Consider the following 21,135-nt stretch of genomic DNA (forward strand, 5'->3'; position numbering starts at 1 on the left):
CTCTCTTGTCAGATGCAATGGCCTTTGTTCCCACTTTCTTTTCCCACGATCACTTCTTCTAATCCAGAGCACTGTTGATACTCCTCTTCCTTTCTTTCAGGAAAACAATGTTTCCTTAAGATTTCTGACACATTCCTGGTTTTCTGCCTAGCTTTTTGAACATGACCTCCCCTTCCGCTTCCTTTCCACTTAAGAGAAGACATATCCCAAGGCCCAGTCCTTGATCCTCTCTGTGATATGGTCTTTCCCCTCCACTGACCCATTCTGTCCCCAGAATTCCACCATCACCTGATAGAGCATTTCAAGAAAAAATTCAAAGTCTGTATCCACAAATTGGCCTTGTAATTCTCACTACCTTCAGATAAGCACCTTCCACAACCAGGGGACTACTAGTTTCATTGCCCTACCAACAGGGCAACCCAATGAACCCTGGCCGATGATGGTGGTCCAAAGGACCACCATCATCTTTCTGGTCAAGCTCAACAAGGACTTTCTCTATTAGCTTCCAAATGCTTTTCCTATCCTCAAAATCCCTGCAGATTTGCTGTCTAACATGGTCACATTTATTCCCATGCTGTTCTTGGGCTTATCTCCTCCCTGTCAGGGCAAGCCCCAGAAAGAACCACGATAGCACGTACCCTCACCATTCCCCCCTCTCCACACACACCCTGCCTCTAAACCCGTCACATTCCAACAGCAGGAAGTTGTTCACATCTTACTGTGAATTTACACATTTTATATTAAGTCTGAGAACTTTCCTATGCTTTTTAACTTAGCTCCAATCTTGAAATACAAAACAAAAAGAGAGAGAGAAAGACAGAGGCAGACACATGGACTATCTATGGAATAGCTAATAGCACAAAAGGGTATGTATGTGCCAAAACCGCACATACAACTATAACAGAAGGAAACAGAGGAAAGTGAATGAAGCAGTTCAGCTTGAGTTTTTCTGTTAGAAAAAAAATCTAACTTCAAATACTGGTTCTATCAGTATCAGCTGCATGGTACTGGGAAAAAAACTTCACTTCTTTAATCTTTTCTCATCTGTTAAAAAGTTATATTTATAAATTTTTAATTTATTTTCATTTTTTTAACGTAGGCTTCATACCCAGAACGGAGCCCAATGCAGGGCTTGAACTCACAACCCTGAGATCAAAAGTCGGACAATTAACCGACTAAGCCACCCAGGTGCCCCCCCCCAGGAAATTATATTTATAAAAAGAACAATATCACATAATTCATATGACACCTAGGAGGAATGTTTTTTTAAAAAACACGTTAAGAAAAAGTCAGTTTGCATCAAAACAGACAATTAGTTTCAGCTTCCTTTTTCCCTCATTTCTGAAAAAAAGCTCTTTAGAAAACTTCCACTCCTCAGTTTTATATGCCATTTCAGAATGATTCCTAAAAAAAAAAAACCCAAAAAAAACAAAAACAAAAAAAACACAAAATTACAGCACTTTGGAAGCATGAGGTAGGCCTCTGGTGTTTGAGTGGGGCAGAGAAAAAACATTCCTATTCCAAATTCTTTGAATTATTTTCATTTATTTCTAAAAGGGTAAAGTTGTGTTATGCTTCATTGTCTCAAATTAGTCTCTGGGTTCCTACTCAAGCTGGAGGATACTATTCAGTGAGTTGTGAGATCTTTTTCATGACAAATGCCCCAAAGTTGCCTGGTAAAGTACTGTCCCCAGTGCAGGATATTCAGCTAAGGCAGCTCACTTTCAAATGTTCTGTTTTATCTTATGATACTTATTTACATTTAGGCATCTTTACCATTGGTTGAACAAGGTCAATTTCGCTTGCTTCAAACCTGCTTTTTTAAAAACTTGCTTTGAACTTACTCAATATGGAACTGAAGAAAAGCAAACAAACAAACAAAAAACCTAACAGAACAAAACAGCTTGTTTCATTCAGTGAAGCACAGCCAGAGTCAGTCAAGTCACAGGATTAACAACATGTCAGGTAAGACATTTGTTGATTCGTCCATTTATTTATCCAACAAACATTTACTGGCATCTACCAAATACCTGGCACTATTTAAGGCTTGAAAACAAGGTACACCTTTGCACATAAGGCACTTACAGATTCTAGTGACAGTTACAGCCAATCCAAAAAAATATAGCCTATGAAAGCAAACGATAAGTGCTACAAAATTTGAGTGTGGACTGACAAGATTGTTATTCTATAGACAGGGAGGAAAGGGAGGAGGAGGTATCATTTGAGCTGAGACCTGAATAAGTGAAAGAAATGTATTCACGCAGGAGGAACAGCAACACCAAGGCCCTAAAATAAAAACCTCTGCACATCTGAGGAATAGCAGGAGGTCAGCATGACTAGAGCATGGGAAGACACACAGTGACAGCAGATGACAAGGGCAAGTGGGACTATTTTATTAAAAAAAAAGTTTTTTAAACAAAAATGCAGATTTTATTCAAAATATAATAGATAGTCATTGTGGGGGGAGGAGAAGGAAGAGTCGGAAATGCAATCTCTGGTTTACTTTTTTTTATTGAAGTATAATTAACGTGCAGTGTTATATTAGCTTCAGGGGTACAATATAATGATTCAACAATTCTCTGCATTACTCAGTGTTCATCACAGTAAGTGTACTCTTGGTTCTTCACCTATTTCACCCATTTCCCCCATCCACCTCCCCCGTGGCATACCCAGTCTGTTCTCTGTATTTAACAGTCGGGTTTTGTTTTGTTTGTCTTTAAGTTTGGTCATTTTATTTCTTAAATTCTGTATGAGTGAAATCATATAGTATATGTCTTTCTCTGATTTGTTTCACTTAACATTATACCTTCTAGGTCCATCCATGTTGTTGCAAATGAATGACAAGATTTCGTTCTTTTTATGGCTGTATAATATTCCATTGTATGTATGCCATATCTTCTTTATTAATTCATCTACTGGTGGACATGTGGGTTGCTTCCACAGTTTGGCTATTGTAAATAAGGCTACAATAAACATGCACAAAAGGTGCATACATCTTTTCAAATCAGAGTTTTTGTTTTCCTTGGCTAAATACCTAGTAGTGGTATTACTGGATCATATGATAATTCTATTTTTAATTTTTTGAGGAAGCTCCATTTTGTTTTCCACAGTGGCTGCACCAATTTGCATTCCCAGAAACAGTGCATGAGGGTTCCTTTTTCTCCATATCCTCAACAACACTTATTATTTCTTGTCTTTTGGGGTCTAGCCATTTTGACTGGTATAAGGTGATATCTCAGTGCAGTTTTGATTTGCATCTCCCTGATGAATAGTGATGCTAGGCATCTTTTCATGAGTCTGTTGGCCATTTGTATGTCTTATTTCTAGCTTACACTTTTAAAGAGGAATCTGGCTATTATATTTGAAGCAGGGAGGATGGTGGCTATGGTAAGAAGTGGTCAGATTCTGGATATATTTGAAGATACAGCCAACTGAATCTCTTTACAGACTAGATGTGGAGTGTGAAAAAAAAACAACAACAACCAAGAGTCAATAATGACTCAAAGCTGGGGACCTAAGCAAATGGGTTGAGAGTGATGCCATGTACAAAGATGGGAAACACTGGGGGAGATGAGTAGGCAGGTGATAGGAAGGGGGAGAAACTCAGAGGTTTTTTTGGGAACAAAGTGGGATGTGCCTACTTGATCTACAATTGGAAATCTTCAGTGTATGTGTGTATACATGTATGTGTGTCACACACACAGGGCAGGGAGAGAGGAAAAGGGAGACACTGTCAGTGCCAGGAATACAAAAAGGAAGTCATCAGCATATAGAAGGTATACAAAGCTATGGATTTGATAATATCTGCTAGGGAGAGATTATAGACAGAGAAGGCATGGGAAGATGAACCCAGGGATACTCTAATACTTACTGGTCAAGTAATCAGGAGGATTAAGCAAAGGAAAATCAGAAACATCAAGTAAAATGGGAAAAAAATCCAGAGAAGAGTTGAAGGAAATGTTTCAAGAAGGAACATGTGTCTGTGTCTAATGCTTTTGATAGATTGACAATACTTTCTTTGGACACTAAGGTAAGTTCCAAATTGATTGCATACCACTCAAGAAGGCAAAATGTTTGCTTATTTTCTCCTTCCTGTGGTGGAATGAAAGACTTTAAACTCTAGTAAGAAAGAATTCCAGAATCAAAGTTTATAATAAGGAAGGCAATGAGTGTCCTTCCTTGAATATTATGAAATTGTGGTATAACAAAACAAGATCTCTCCTTCCCAGCTCAGACATCTAGATCAAATTTCAACCTTGTCAAGAAGAGAAAATCTTTCATCATGGTCTTTTTTCCAGTACTTACTAGTACTGAATTTCTAGTACTACGAGAAATTTCTAGTATGCCATGGACTACTGAAATGTAGGTCAATAAGAAATTGATACTTTTGGGGGTGCCTGAGTGGCTCAGTTGGTTAAGTGTCCAACTCGATTTCAGTTCAGGTCACGATCTCATGGATCATGAGACTGAGCTCCATGTCAGGCTCTGTGCTGACAGTGAGGAGCCTGCTTAGGATTCTCTCTTCCTGTCTCTTTCTCTCTCTCTCTGTCCCTCCCTGGCTTGTATGCATTCACACACATGTTCCCTTTCTTGCTTTCTCTCTCAAAATAAATAAATATTAAAAAAACAAAGAAATTGATACTTTTTGTAAACAGTCTTATAGAAGAACCTAATAGATATAATTTATCTCCTGTTGTAGCTCAAAGTATAATTCAATGTCATCATATAAAAATGCTTCCCTTTTACAACACTTTAAATGGTTTACTGAGCATTAATCTGGTCACTTAGATATAGCAGAACACATAAATCTAAAGTGTGCAATTGTTCAGGAATGTCTATCAGCAATTCTATAGTTTATAAAATATTTGATCACCATGTGCTTTCCAGGCACCAACATCACAAGACAGAAGCTGCGTTCTAGTGTGAAGGACTTACCATAAACAGAAAATAGTTTATCTTACAGCTTCAGATAGAATGAGCACTGTCTGACCAGTGTTTCTCTGAGACAGTAGAGTGTAGTGATTAAGAGGGCAGGCTGTGGAGTCAAATTGCCTGGGTTCAAATCCCCAACCACCACTTAGTAGTTTCAGTGTTTCCTGAGAAAATTATTTGACTTCTCAGTCCTCTTTTTTCCTCATTGGAGAGAACACCCTGGTCCTAACAGTCCTTCATTATTAAGGTATGCAGGGACAATACACTTGCCCCCTGTCTTGCACATGTAGAAGGAAGTACTAGGTGCTTTAATTGTCAGTTACTCACCTTCTCGTGTAAAACCTTCACAGCCTATTCAAGTCAGCCTATTCTGGCATAGGACAGCCCTTTGTTTATAGAAACATCTTCAAAATACTTGATACTAAGGTCTCACTGTACCCGAACAGTTATTACCAGTGTTGCCCTTTGAACCCACATAGAATTTTTCTAACCTCTGTCCTTATGACAATCCCCACTGTACTTAAAGACAGACACAATGTCTGTGCACCATCATCTAATGCACGCAAGCACCAAACTGATCCTCCTCTACACAGAAATGAGAACCGGTCTTCGAGGACCCTATCAGGGAGGATATTACAATCTTTGGAAAGACTGTTTATGGGACTGTGTCATGATTCATCTGTAGAATTTGCTAATGCCCGTCTACTTAAAGTGGCAGATTGAGTGTATTAAATCTCTGTTCCCAAAGTCGTGCACAGATGACAACTCTTTTCCTTATTAAGAGCTTTGAGTACATCGGAAATGTTTTAAGAAAACACACACACACACCCAATAATTACCTTCCGAAACTGAAGACTAAGTAGAAGTGCATATATTTTATCACTCTCCTCAAGCTCTAATATACTCTTTGACAGTTAACAGTTTTAAGGAGATCCACAAGCATTAAGTAAATAAGCCAATCTTTTGACAGGACACAAAACAGTCATTCCTTCAACAAGCATTTGAGAACTTTCTGCCAGGAATTATAGGCTACAGAACAACAGAAACAACGCAGTCTACAGATGGTAATACATGAGATTGTCTTCCCACAACATCCATTTTCTCCAAACTAAAAAGGTTGGACAAAATTTATTAATGTTGCTTTGTTTTTCTTAACTAACATTCTCAAAACTGGTACTTTTAACTCAAATGCCGTTATGTTCGCCAGCAGTTTAAAAGTGAAGGAGGAGCCGGGGCGCCTGGGTGGCTTGGTCGGTTAAGCGGCCGACTTCGGCTCAGGTCATGATCTCGCGGTCCGTGAGTTCGAGCCCCGCGTCGGGCTCTGTGCTGACAGCTCAGAGCCTGGGGCCTGTTTCAGATTCTGTGTCTCCCTCTCTCTCTGACCCTCCCGCGTTCATGCTCTGTCTCTCTCTGTCTCAAAAAATAAATAAACGTTAAAAAAAAATTAAAAAAAAAAAAGTGAAGGAGGAGGTAAAAGGAGCCGGTTGTCTCCACAGGAGTCCCTTACTAGCCAAAGCACTCTTGGCATCCAGAGAGCGAGCCCGCTAGAGCCCTACACAGAACAACGAGACCCAAATGAACCAGATGAAGCAACACGCTCCCTGCCACACACTTGGGACATTATTCCTCTCAGCCTAAGAAAGGATTTCTGTGTTTTATCAAGGGCTGAAGGAATATCGAGGTGCTCCACTCCTCAAAATGGACAAACATTCCATTCTCCATAATTTTGTTGAGAATTCAGAGCGTCTATCTCCAAACAGCCCCCAAAAAACCCAAGACAACTCAGGAGGCACTTCCTTAAGAACCCCTACCATGCCCATGACCTTGGAGATGTGCTTTAGCAGGCCAGGGGCCCTCTGAGCCTTTTGTGACTGCATGCAGAGGAGCCAGAACCCTCCGTGTTCCAGGGCCATCCTTTCTCACTGGAGGAAACCCAATGTATTATCTGTTACATAAATGTTTAGCATCACCAAGGATCTGAGAAGAGGGAGAACATCATGCATGTTTCATCCATTTATTTAGAGAAAAAACACAAATGACAATTTCCAATTCTGGCCAGAATTTGGAGAGCATTAATATATTCATTTATATATACCAGAATGTATCAATCTCTATTCATGGTTGCAAACTAGCACAAAGCTTTCACAGGGTAACTTGGTGAGGTGTCAAGAGCCAAGAAATCATTCATTTCCTTTGACCCAGTGAGTGCACTTCTCTAACTGGTTTGAGGACACTCCATTTTATTAAAGGTACAAGTTCTTGCTTTTCCCCTCATGTTAAGACAAGGCATATTTCTAGCTTTCAGTACACAGGTACGTTGAAAAGATCCAGAATAACACTATACTGGAATCCTCCTAGTTGCCCAGGAAACGCCAAGACATGTGTGTGCTTATACCTCCTAGAGTCAGGCTATTTTAATGGCATCCCTGCCCTGGTTTCTATTTGTATGAATCAGTTCCTTCTCAAGAGGATTTTGTGAGTACACAACTCATCTCTTGCCATCCTTCCTGTCATAGAATTTATTTTCAAATAAAGATAGTGTGTTCAAGTAATAGTAAAATGCTACATGAAGAAAAAAGGAACTACTTGACAATCATGATATTGCTTGGCTGTTCAAAACTACACTAAGAAATCTAAGATGTTAGAAATCAAAAAGGTGGTTGCCTGTACGAGGGAGAGACTCAAGTGCCCTTCTGGAAGGGAACTTTGTTGAGTGACAAAAATGTTCTATAAGTTGATTAAATTTCTGGGTACACGGGTATAAAAACATTTGACAAAATTCCCACAACCGTACATTAAAAATCGGTGCATTTCTTTGCATGTAAAGATTACCTGAGTAAAAATAAACTACTCTCAGCAACTTCTAAAAGTTGTGCTGCAGAGAACTTGAAGCTCTTACGCCAAGTTATAAAGTCACAAAGTGGGCAAATGTGTTAGCCCCGCTGCAGCTTGATGCAAATGCTGCTTCTCTGTGAGCTTACCTGACTCCCCAAGCCGACTCAGGGTGCCCCCTCAGTGCCATCACTACAAATTGTGCAAATTTCTACTACTACAGCACTTATCTGACAGTGCTGCTGGGTGTGTTTGTATGTCTGCTCCTTGTGGGGCATGCCTCCGTCTGGAGGTCCAGGAAAGAGGCTCAGAAGGTGACATTTGAATCAATAAGCCCAGCAAGTGTCCACTACAGAGTAAGCACGTAATAGGCAATTTCTGGATTGCCCCCCATGAGGGACAGCATTAATCAGAAGGCAGGAAGAGAGTGCCATGACTCAGGAGCAGGGCTGGAACAGAAGAGAAAATGTTAGGTAAACAGGCAAGTACACACGGCTACTCAGATGAAGGCATATCTTGTAGCCAGCTGGTCCTGACCAAGCAACTAACTGCGCAAGCAATGAACTCAGCTTTAGACCCTGAAGCAAGTTTCTGCTGGGAGAAGAAATAAGTTCTGGTCATTAAAACCCTATTTTTAAGTTTTGTTAAAGCTGTAGCCTTCAGATTATACTTCCATTCAACAAGCACTTACCAGGAACCATGCCAAATCCCTGAAATAAAGATATTATTCCGGGGGCGCCTGGGTGGCTCAGTCAGTAAGCAACTGACTTCGGCTTGGGTCATGATCTCGCAGTTCGTGCGTTCAAGCCCTGTGTCGGACTCTGTGTCTCCCTCTTTCTGACTCTCCCCCACTCGCACTCTATATCTCTCTCAAAAATAAACATAAAAAAAAAAAAGATATTGTTCCTTCCCTCAGCTTATAATCTAATATGGAAAAAATGGATAGAATTATAGCATGAGTGCAAAAAGAGAGATCTACACGAGGATAGAGGGGAGGAAGGAATGGGTGCAGTACAGGTGTGGTAGTTCAGAAAAGGCCCCACATAAAGGCTAGTTTTAGCCCAAGCATAGAGGACTGAAGAGGAGTAATGGGTATCAGGCACACAAAGACGAGACTAACTGGCTCCTTTTACCTTCTCCTTCCTTTTTAAACAAGGAATAAGGCATATTCCACACATGATAACCTAGAGGTGAGAAAACAGCTTCCTGTGTGTGGGCAAACTCAAGCAAAGATTAGGAACAATAATTGGTTTTTGGTAAGCATGTCACTTAACTAACACAGCCACCATGGGAGGTCAAGAAAGAAAACAGAGACCTAGTGGGTTTAATTAAGCAGCAGAACAAGGACTTGAACCATGATTTGTTCCCAAACCAGTGAGGGTTCTTTCTTCTCTCTTTTTTTTTTTTTCCAATTTCATTGAGATATAATTGACACAGAGTTCAGTATAAGTTAAAAAGTGTAACACATAATGACTTCACATACATATATTGTAAAATGCTTGCCACAGGAAGTTACAATATAGTTACAAAAATAGTTTTTTCCTTGTGATGAGAAATTTTAGGATCTATATTCTCCTAGCAATTTTCAAATATACCATACAGCAGTGTTAACCATAGTCATCAGGAATTGGATGAAGTGGTCAAAAAGTATGAATTTCCAATTATAAGACAAATAAGTACTGGGTATGTAGTGTACAAAACAGTGCTCTTATGGGGCACCTGGGTGGCTCAGTCGGTTGAGCGTCCAACTTTGGCTCAGGTCACGATCTCGCAGTTCAAGAGTTCAAGCCCTGCCTCGGGCTCAGTACTGACAGCTCAAAGCCTGGAGCCTGCTTCAGATTCTGTATCTCCCTCTGTCTCTCTGCCCTTCCCCAACATATACTCGCTCGCTCTCTCTCTCTCTCTCTCTCTCAAAAATAAATAAATGCTAAAAAAAAATTTCAAAACAGAGCTCTTAATCTCTATGCCACCTGGCACCTAGGCAAACAGTTACGGAGAAAAGATTTTAAAAAATAGATATATAGGCAGAGATGAGATTGTAAACAGCTGTAAATGTTATGGTATTTACACTGTGAAGATGTGAAGGTGATAGACTAAAATCTTGGAGCGCTTGGGTGGCCAGCCAGTTAAGCATCTGACTCTTGATTTCAGCTCAGGTCATGATCTCAAGTCAACAGGGAGCCTGCTTGGGATTCTCTCTTTCCTCTCTCTCTGCCCCTCCCCCTGCTGGTACATTCTCTATCCTCTGTCTCTGGCTCGCTCTCTCAAATATAAATAAACACTTTTTAAAAATAAAAAATCAGAAAAAAATAAGTGAAATCTATTCATGACTCCCCAGAAAAGAAGGAACTAACAAAATCAGGTTTTTATTTTGAAAAAATAATTTTGGCTACAACAGCTAGTATAAGAATTGCTTCTTAACAATTAAATTTTTTTTAAAAATTTTAACTGTTTACTTATTTTTGAGAGAGAGAGAAATAGCATGAGTGGGGGAGGGGCAGAGAGAGAGACACACACAGAATCTGAAGCAGATTCCAGGCTCTGAGCTGTCAGCAGAGCCGGAAGCGGGACTCAAACTCACAAACTGTGAAATCATGATCTGAGCCGAAGTCGGACACCCAACTGACTGAGCCACCCAGGTGCCCCCAACATTTAAATTTTTAAATAAATTTTTACCATCATAGTATGTCCAGGTTTAATACTGTTCCTTGAAATTATACGAAATTACCAAAAATTCTTCTATAAATTTAGGGACATTTTCAAGTGAATGTTTACATCATTCCACATACATTTGCAAAGCAACAGTACAAATCCATGAAACCTTCATTTAGTCCATAGATAATGCTGGTGTGCACTGAGGACACATATATCCCAAGCAAACCCTTTCAAACCAGATCACAGGTTGGGAACCACTAGCAGAAAGGATGCAGTTTACAGAGAAAGAGGGAAACCACTTAGAAAGATTTGGAGGTGCATGGAGAAACAGACTAATTGGAAGTAACTGAGGAAGGAGTTATATTCTGGTGCCAGGTCTGGCAATGAGCTCAACTTGGCATCCTTAGGTCTTTCTACAGGATGATGGTGATACTGAAAGAATCAAACTCTGAGATAACAGGAAGCACAGGTAAGCAAGGAGGTGGTAAATTAAGTTAGTCTGTTCTCCAGCCATGAAAATTACTACCGTATATAAACTTCAACCTAAAGAGCAACATTAACCCACAGAATGGAAACTGGCCACCAACCAATGCAATGAGTGATATATCCAGTTTTCAATCTCATTGGTATTTTGTCTGTTCACTACAAAGACTTTTTAATGTCCCAAAACAGAGAGACAGAGGCAACTATTAGGTGTAGAAAATTAAAAGGTGCTCCAGAAAAAGTTTAAAATTAGAGGGTCTGGACAGCACTTTCTACTTCATCACCTACTCCATGACCTTGCTGGAATTAAACTTCCTCTCTGCCTTTGCCTTTAAACTACTATGTTATTTGGTTTTAAACCAGTGTTTAATCATAAACCAGCTCTGCTACATTATTAATATTCCAAACAGCATTTCCAACCAGATAATAACCCAATATCATTATGTTGGATTAAAGAGTGCACATTCCTACATTTGCTTTAAATTGAAATGTTAAACTAGCCCCCCAAAAATACATACACTCTTAACCATTTAAGCACAATTTAAAATAGCCATAAAATTTTAGTTGGTAGAATAACAATCACTGGCCCTTGCCCCACCCTTTCACCTTCCCCTCTCAAAATAAAATAAATAAAACTTTAACTCTGGTTGTGGGAAATAACGTATTAGCTATCACAAAAAAATGGAAATGACAAAGAACATACTAACATGGACACTGGCCGTCACTCAAAATTTTACAAGGTTATTGGAGTTCCTCAACCTTGGGTTAGTCAAAGCTGCAGCTGAGAATAAAGGCAGCAAAGTATACCATAGAATACATATATGTTTATATATATGAATAACCCACATATGTCTCAATGTATGTCGAGAAAAGTACGGTAGAGAAAATGGAGCAGGAGCAAGAATATTAGCATGCAAAAGAAAGACTTACACCATAATCTTCTTCACTTTCCAAAATATGTTATAAGATACACTTTGGAATTGATATTTTATCTTTAAATTAGGGGTTCTCAGAATTAAGAGGCGATTGTGGCAACAAAGGAGTCATCCATTCTGCTTCTTTTGGCAAGAACAATGTTTTAAAATATGTGCTTTAGGGGCGCCTGGGTGGCTCAGTCGGTTAAGCGTCCGACTTCGGCTCAGGTCATGATCTCACGGTCCGTGAGTTCGAGCCCCGCGTCAGGCTCTGTGCTGACCGCTCAGAGCCTGGAGCCTGTTTCAGATTCTGTGTCTCCCTCTCTCTCTGCCCCTCCCCCATTCATGCTCTGTCTCTCTCTGTCTCAAAAATAAATAAAAATGTTAAAAAAAAATTAAAAAAAATAAAATAAAATAAAATATGTGCTTTAGTTGTAAAGGCAAAGCTAAGGAGACAAACAAATTTGGACACTAACTGGAGAAATAAAATAAACCTAACAGTAGGCACACTGCTGTCACTCTGAATGCCCAGAGCATGCCCAAAGTGTACATGAATATGTAAAACGTTCACATATCTTCAATGAGCATACTGCCTTGCTCCCAGTGGCAGGAGGGGAAAAAAAAAATGACTTGAATGTTAATTTCATTAACTATATTATAATGATATGGCAAAGCCTTTAGAAAAATTGTCTCTTGGGGCGCCTGGGTGGCTCAGTCGGTTGAGCGTCCAACTTCGGCTCCAGTCATCATCTCACAGCCTGTGGGTTCAAGCCCTGCATCAGGCTCTGTGCTGACAGCTCAGAGCCTGGAGTCTGCCTCGGATTCTGTGTCTCTCTCTCTCTCTGCTCCTCCCCCACTTGCAGTCTGTCTCTGTCTCTCAAAAGCAAATAAACGTTAAAAAAAAAAAAAAAAAAAAGGTAGACTGGTCCTCATTACTTTTATCAGTGGCAGATTGTTCCCTATTTCAGAGATGACAGCAGCTATGGGTTGTTTCTTTTTTATGAGCTTGTTATTTTCTAGAGTTTTGTTCATTTAGTTGGTTTTTTTTATACTCCGTTTTTTTTAATGGATTTCAAAAATGACTATACTTATATAGCTTATTGGGATTGTTTTGGGTCCTACCATGTATTTCTTATTTTTGACCCTTATTTACTGATGGCAAGGTAAGCTCTGCTCTTGTACTTGAAGAGACAGGCCTTCTTTGAATGTGTTGGTAGTAGGAAGCAAAACAGTGATGGGTGGTATTGGAAATGATTTTGGAAAAAAGAAGACCAATAGGTTTGGGACGCCTGGGTGGCTCAGTGGGTTAAACGTCCGACTTCGGCTCAGGTCACGATCTCACGGTCTATATGAGTCGAGCCCCAAGTTGGGCTCCGTGCGAACAGCTCAGAGCCTGGAGCCGGCTTCCGATTCTGTGTCTCCCTCTCTCTCTGCCCCTCCCCCACTCGCGCACGCTCTCTCTCACTCTCTCAAAAATAAACACTAAAAAAAATGTAAAGAAAAATGGTCTCTCTGCTAAAGATGAAAAAAACGCGTTTAGAGGGGACGTTTGAGAGTGGGAAGGTGAGCACATATACCCTGCACTATATCTTTTACTGCAACACACTTCCCTAGAGTTTGTTAGATGCAAATTTCTCACAGAAAGCCTACACCGTCATGAGCAAGCTAAAACAAACAAGGAATTTTTTAGACTTCAAAAATCTGTATACTAAATGAGGAAAGTGTGAAATCATCCATATTCATAGATTTCCTGAAGCAAATACGGAGCACGCAGATACCAACACCGCACAGGAATCACGTATGACCAGAAGTGTCCCCATAGTTCTTCCCTTCTCTCTCCCTCCGGCCCTAACACTCAAAATCAAAAAGGCAACTTTAATTTCTTTTCTAAAATTATGAAGAACAAATCCTACTAATGGAAAATTACCTTTGGATGCCCTGGTCTTTCAAAGTTTATGAATGAGGGAAGTCATTTCTCTTAACTGCACTGCTGGAATTTTCCCACTCTCATTTCAATTCAAAATACACTGTTTATTCTTCTCTCAACCCCTGCATACCCTCCCCTCACACCTTCCCCCCACCCCAACCTTCTAAATCACCTTCAGACTAGCTCAAAGTTTCAGTCCAAAAAAGGACATCAACAGCTGATTTCTTGAGCCCCCTACTCACATTTCACATTCCTTTATTTACTATTAGAGATGGAACACTGAAAGTTTATTCTCTTCTTTCCCCCCATATATACATTTGTTTTCTTAAGGACAAATTAATTCTTCTTAAACATTGTGTGCTTTGGGAATTCCTAAATATGCTGTTTCTTCCCCCCCCCCCCCCCCGGAATAATCTTTAAACCTAATCTGCATTTTTAAATACCTTGAATAAGCCAGCACGTGGCATCTATAACTCCTAAATAACTGCAAGGCTGGTGTAGGCAACAATTTTCTAACAAGCGGTTGTTCCTGACTCACATCTGTTCTGAAGACTGCCTTAGCATCATTTAAAAAGTCATCTTTTTCATCCAGCAGAATAGCGGGTACAACAAGTCCTGGTGTTAACTTTTTTACAGATAAGTGCAACCTTAGGCGTTGACGAAGAAACCTCCTAGAGACCATCTCCATTTCGACGGGGGGAAAAGGGAATGGAAGATCTTGTCCCTAAGGCACAACCGGGGTCGGTGAGTGACCCCAGGAGATCTTAGTCTCATCAACGCTGACTTTGAATAAGTAAAAACCTTGACTCCAGATGCCGCGAGCCAGAAAATATCTCTCCGGATGCGACTTTAGCGTCCAACTTCCTCCACTCACCCTCCCACACCACACACACTAAATACCCTGCGCAGGTAAGTGTCGGGCATCCCCACTGTAACCATCGCAAAGAACCGCTCCGGAGGACGCGGGGCCGGCTCTGCCCCTGTGCTGACGTGGTCTGGCTCACAAGGATGCGCGGTCCCCGAACCTAAGAGGGCGAACGCTCGGCTCTGCACTGAGCCCTGGCAGAGGAGCTCTGGGGAAGCCAGCGAGGCCGTCGTGGGGAGGGCAGCACTAAGCTCAGCTGGACGTTAAAAGATCAGAGAAGCAGGACTTGCAAAGTCCCCCAAACTGCAAAGCCAACCAGCTGCCACGCGCCGGCGCAGGTCCCGGGAGGAGGCTGGGGCGCAGATCGGCGGGAGCGGCCTCGAGGCCGCAAACTCGTGCGGAAAATGGTAAAGGCACTCACCTCCACCCATCTCTGGGCCTCGGCGAACGCCAGGGCGCAGTCGGCCCCGGCCTCCTCCATCCCTTCCAGGACTAGGGTAAGAGGGAGAGAGAGAGAGACGCGGTGAGTGCACGGAGGGGCGGGGGGTCCCGCGCGCGTCTGGCCCCGGCGCCCGGCCTCTGCTCAAGCTGCGAGGCTCCCGGGTTCTCTTTCCCTTTGTTGCGCTCTGCAGTTCGCTAAAGTTTCGAACCCACGAGAACCTGAAGACGTGGCTTCCTCTCAACTCCTGAAAACAACCCCGGGGCTCCGGGCAGCCGGACAGGGCGCGGGAGGTGGACGGGGGACTAGAGGCGGCGCGTCTCACCAGCCGGGCAACTGTTTGGACTTCAAAAGTCGCAGCGCCGCAGCCGCCGCCCTCCCCGGAATGGCCCCGCCCCAGCCCACCCCGCCGCCCACCGCTAGCCGCAGAGTCGCCGCTTCCGTCCGCCCCCCCTGCGGCTCCCCGGGGCTCCCGGCCGCAGCCGCCTTTGTGGTCAGACTGTCTGGGCCAGGGGATGCCAACGGCCGCCAGGAGGCCGTGGCCGAGGCCACGCTCCCGCTCCCGCGCTGCCCGCCCAGACCGCGGCTCCGCCCCGAGGGACGGCACCCCCACGCCCGCATCCTTCCAGCCTCTGCCCGCCTGGCCGCCTTCCATGTCCCGGGGCCCCGGTAAGAGGCGTCCCCTCGGCTTTCGGCCGCCCGGCCCGCCTGACATACCAGAAATAGCTGCACACAATTGCACCTTTCCGGGCCAAGAAACTTCCCCGGTGGAGGAGCGCGGCCCTCCGCGACGCGCAGCCGCCCAGCCCGCCGCCCTCACCTGCGGCCGGAGCCCGCCGTCCCGCTGCGCGCAGCCCCGCAGCCAGGTGCGCGGCCTTCCCTACCCCAAGTTCTCCGCCCCCTTGTGCCGCCCGGGCCCTCCTGGCGGCAGGTGGGGGTAGTGGCTCGAGCACGTGCCGCCCATTTCCCCCCACACTAAGCCGGCCCCGCTCCTCCCCGCTTCCAGGTGGGTGAGGTGGAAGGGACCTGGATCGCGTCGCAAAGGATGCGAGCGGGTGGCCACCTGAGTTTCTCCCGCGCTCACCCCGAGCGTCGGTCGGTAGGGTGACAGGGTATTCAGTGGCCGCAGCGGTCCTGGGTAGGTCCGGGGCTGGAGGCTCGGAGGCTCAAGGCTTACGTGAATTCTCTCTTCACACGAAAGTCAGGTCTTCGGAAAGGAATGTGTTCGTTGGTCTAGTCTCCCTGGGACCTCGCTTGAAACTCCTGAAACCCTGTTTAGGCCACATGTTGATGGCGTCACCTTTGGAGGAAGATAAAGATCGGTTCTTACTCCCGTAAAGTAAATAACCCCTTACTTTCGTTTTTCCGGTTGATTGATGTCGTTTTTCATCATAAAGAGTAAACAAGTACGGAGCAGGGAGACTAGTACAATGAAAAGCTAAAACCTAGCGCCTATAGTTAACAATCGTTTGCATATTGCCTTATTTGTTTATCACCTTCATTTCCTGCTTAAAGATAGATATTATTATATTTCACCCCAAAATAGTACAATATGAATCTCTTTTTTTAAAGGACACTTGTCTACAAAATCATATTACGATTTTCACCTCTAACCAAAGCTAACAATTACCCAGTGTCAATTTATACCCAATCCGGACTCAAATTCCCCCACTGATCCCAAAATGTCTTTTACAGCTGTCTTACTCAGAACAGAATCCAAACAATGACCACACATTGCATTTGGTTGCATCTTTTTTTAACCTAGAATAGCTTCCTCTTTCAATGCCCCCAACCCGCTTTTTTATTTTTTATGACTGAATTTTTTTAAGTTTTTATTTTAATTCCAGTTAGTTAACATACAATGTTCTATTAGTTTCAGGTGTACAGTGTAGGGATTCAGCACTTCCATACATCACCCTGTGCTCATCAGGACAAGTGCCCTCCTTAATCCCCAGCACCTATTTAACCCATCCCCACACACCCCTCCCCTCTCATAACCATCAGTTTCTGTATTGAAGAGTCTGTTTCTTGATTTGCCTCTCTCTCGTGCATTCTTTCCCCCTTTGCTTGTTTGTTTTGTTTCTCAAATTCCTGCTTTTTTTTTAAGAATGGCATTGTCTTGTTACACAGACTCCTGTGTACTTCTAGTCCAGGAGAAGGACAGACATTCCCCAAGCTTCATAAGAGTTATTGTTACTACAGTTACTATGTACATATACTACACTGTTTAAAGCTACTGCTCTGTAACTTGACCTAAAGCTATGGGGGTAACAGCCCAGGTTGGTAAGAAGCACATAGACACGAATATGAATGACTGCAGTTACCAAGTCACCGGACACGCTGAGCTTCAATTTCCTCGTCTGAAAATTGTGCTGATAATTACTACTTCAAAGTAAATAAGGTTGTGAAAATTAAATAGGATGGTGTATGTAAAAGCCTAGGGCACTGCTTGACATAGGAGGACACTAAATAAATAATGGTTATTTCCCATTAGTCTCTCTAACAGTAGTGTGTCAAATATGGATTTTTTCCTTATAAATGGGGATTTCATTTATTTGCTCAAGTATTCCCATTGCCTATTTGGTTTCATATCAGCTCAGGCAGCAGCCATTTCTGTCTCTTTAATGATGCAAATTTGCAAGTCAGAAGACCCAAATCCAAATCTTTGCCTTCTATCAGGCATGAGAATGAGTGTTTTAACCTTCTGGAAAGATTGAATCAGCCCTATAAAGAAAAGTAACCTACCTTAGGAGTTTACAATTAAATTCACAACAATAAAACATCAAAAATATTACTCATTTTCCAGGAGAATTGGAGATACTTTCATTATTTAAAACAGTACAACTGTCATGTGTTAAAGGTTACCGATGAACTGTTGGTGGGAGAAAGTGGTACAATCTTTCTGGAAGGTAATTGGGCAATAAATATTAAAAAGCTTTTTGACTATTCGTGCTCTGTTGCAGCAATTTCACTTCTGGGAATTTATCCTAAGGATATGAAGGAAGGTCTATGTGCAAAATGAGCATGTGTGGTCGACACAGATACACTAGCCAAACCTCCCTTTAGAGGAGGACTATGGTCACCAGCCAGCCTGCATCTGCCAGCTCCTTGAGGTCGGCCTTAGCTGCAGACCTCTTCTGAGGTCATGGTCCTCCCACAGTGGCTCTCATCTGGTGATTGAGTGACTGTACTTAGAAAAGCTCAGTCATCTCCACCTAAATGAGTTGAGTACCTCTGATAGGTGCTTCCCATAAACATGAGGCCAGTGTCACAGTTCAGCTTCTCCCTTGCTCTTTCCTCTTCATTGCACAGGGATCAATCGCTAATAAATACCTGCTCTTCTAATGCCATTTCTGGAGGACTAAACCTTTGATGGCAAGAAACATTCATTAAAAATGAAAATCCCAAAACAATCTAAGCCAACAACAATAGGGACAGTGGAGTAAATCACGTTTCTTCCATACAGTGGGATATTACACGGTCATTAAAAATGTAAAAGGGTGGGGGGGCACCTGGGTGGCTCAGTCGGTTAAGGGTACAACTCTTGATTTCGGCTCAGGTCATGATCTCACGGTTTGTGAGTTTAAGCCCCACAAACTCACTTGGAATTCGCTCTCTCCCCTCTCTCTCTGCCCCAACCACACTTGCTGTCTCTGTCTCTGTCTCTGTCTCTCTGTCTCTGTCTCTGTCTCTGTCTCTCTCTCTCTCTCAAAATAAACTTAAAAAAAAATGTAAAAGGCTTGGGCACCTGGGTAGCTCAGTAGGTTGAGCATTGGACTCTTGGTTTTGGCTCAGGCCATGATCTCACGGCTTTGTGAGTTTGAGCCCTGCCTCTGGCTCTGTGCTGATAGCACAGAACCTGCTTGGGATTCTCTCTCTCTCTCTCTCTCTCTCTTCCCCTCCTCCTCTCACGCTGTCTCTGTCTCTCTCAAAATAAGTAAATAAACTTTTTAAAAATGTAAAAGGCAGAGCACCTGGGTGGCTCAGTCCACTAAGTGTCTGACTTCAGCTCAAGTCATGATCTCATGGTCAGTGGGTTTGAGCCCCATGTCGGGCTCTGTGCTGACAGCTCAGAGCCTGGAGCCTGCTTCGGATTCTGTGCCTCCCTCTATCTCTGTCCATCCCCCACTCACATTGTGTCTCTCTGTGTCTCTCAAAAGTGAATAAACGTTAAAAAAAAATTTTTTTAACGTAAAAGCCTATTCAGTGACACAGGGGGATGTTTAAAGGTATGTAGTGAAGTGGGTAAAATAGCAATGTATAAAGCACCCTAATTTGTGATTATATTTTTAAAATGCTTATTTTCTCACATAGAACAAACTAGAAAAAAAAACTCCACTTAAATTTTAATGCCAGCTATTTTTAAATGAAGATATGGTACTTCTCTCTCTTTTACAATTTTTTTTTTAGCAAGAGACATATATGTTACTTTTATAAACGAGAAAGGAGATGTCCAAATATCTTTTTTGACTATCTCATCCCACAAACTTCAGCTTCCTCCTGCCTTCTCTGACTTGGTAAATAGTACCATGCCTAAAATTTGGGAACTGTGCTGGACTTCTTGTCTCTCACCCCCATGTCTACCCCAATACCACTCCTTTCCATTTATTTCTTAAATATCTCTCCAATTGGCCCCTCTTCTCCATCCCCATTTCCAGTACCTTAGGTCTGGCCCTCATTAGCTCTCAGCTAGATTTCACAAATCATATGACCTTTCTAAAATGTAAATCTTACCACACTACCAAAACATCCCACCTCCCTTTACTCCTTCAATGACTCCCAGTTGCCTTCAAGGGCCATTTGATGATTTCTAGAACATTAAGTGGCATCCTTCAGAATTTGCACCTGCCCACATCTCTAACCACCTGTTTGGACCCATATTTCTCCCCTTGTGGGAAATGTGCTTCTCTCTCTCCTTGCCTGGCTTTCTCCTCCTTATTCTACCAGGCTCAATTCAGGTCTCTTGCATCTCAGTTTTAAAACATCTTTGCAGATCATCCTGGGCTAGGTTAGTTATCTCTTCTTTATGTAGTCTTTGCCCCTTTCATGAAGTATTATATTTCTATTGTCTATTTTTCTAAATTGAACCATGAGCAATAGGAGTGTGTGACACGCATCTGGTGTTCAACAACTGTTTATTGATCGACGTGTATGTGGGTGTGGGTGTGTGGGTGCGTATATGTATATGTGTGTGTGTATATATATAGATATACACACACACATATGCATATATACACATATACATAATTAATACACTATCACTTTTTTTAATGTTTATTTCCTTTTGAGAGAGAGAGAGAGAGAGCATGAGTAGGGGAGGGGCAGAGAAAGAGGGAGACACAGAATCCAAAGCAGGCTCCAGGCTCTGAGCTGTCAGCACAGAGCCCGACATGGCACTTAAACTCACGAGCAGTGAGATCATGACCTGAGCCGAAGTTGGACACTTAACCGACTGAGCCACCCAGGCGCCCCAATATACTATCACTCTTAATGCACAGAAAAAATAAAACATTGAGAGCAGAGTAGAAAGTACTGCTGATTACTGCAGCTAATACAAGAATTTCTTTACAGCAGGGTTTCTAAACAGAAGTACAATTAATACCTTGGGCTAGATAATTCTTTACTATGGGGAATTGTCCTGTGCATTATAGGATGTTTAGCAGCATCGCCAGTCTCTAACCACTAGGTACTAGGAGCATCCCTGAAAATTCAACAACCAAAAATGTCTCCAGGGATTGCCAGATGTCCCCTCAGTTGAGAACCAGATCACCTCAGGTGAGAACCACTGCTATACAGGAGGTGACTGGCTTTGATAGCTAATGCTTTGGCACTATGAAGTATAACTCCAGCCCAGGTTTCTTGAAACAAGTGGTAGGGGTAGAGAAGAGATAGGGTGAACCATAGGAAAAAGGCTATTCTGCGTTCTAATGGGGGAAGGGGCAAGAGAGAACTGGACTGAATGGTGCCTGGGGCAAAGACTCTAAGAGGAAAGGGATCTGGTGACTGGAAAGGTCTGCGAGAAGAGACAGGCACAGTGGAAATGCTTCTAACAAAAGAACTGAATTTATATTGTGGTTGGTTATGGTTC

At 42.6% G+C, this 21,135-nt stretch overlaps 2 protein-coding genes across 21 annotated transcripts in view; one reads left to right on the forward strand and one right to left on the reverse strand.

Moving 5' to 3' along the window:
* LMO7 (LIM domain 7) overlaps positions 1 to 15,311 on the reverse strand; it is a 196,546-nt gene extending 181,235 nt beyond the window's left edge. For 16 of the 20 annotated variants that reach the window (XM_058682673.1, XM_058682770.1, XM_058682753.1 and 13 more), the window contains exon 1: positions 15,030 to 15,205. In XM_058682673.1, the coding sequence (XP_058538656.1) occupies positions 15,030 to 15,089 (60 nt within the window). In that variant the 5' untranslated portion in view covers positions 15,090 to 15,205. Of the gene's footprint in view, positions 1 to 15,029 lie in introns of all 20 variants that reach the window. The other 4 variants (XM_058682605.1, XM_058682776.1, XM_058682787.1 and 1 more) reach the window with 4 other exon arrangements.
* LOC131484549 (potassium/sodium hyperpolarization-activated cyclic nucleotide-gated channel 4-like) overlaps positions 15,144 to 21,135 on the forward strand; it is a 44,575-nt gene continuing 38,583 nt past the window's right edge. Inside the window, exon 1 of the mRNA XM_058682900.1 lies at positions 15,144 to 15,716. Within this exon, the coding sequence (XP_058538883.1) occupies positions 15,433 to 15,716 (284 nt within the window). The 5' untranslated portion in view covers positions 15,144 to 15,432. The remainder of the gene's footprint in view (positions 15,717 to 21,135) is intronic.

Source organism: Neofelis nebulosa, chromosome 1 (assembly GCF_028018385.1).
Source record: "Neofelis nebulosa isolate mNeoNeb1 chromosome 1, mNeoNeb1.pri, whole genome shotgun sequence".
Classification (NCBI taxonomy): domain Eukaryota; kingdom Metazoa; phylum Chordata; class Mammalia; order Carnivora; family Felidae; genus Neofelis; species Neofelis nebulosa.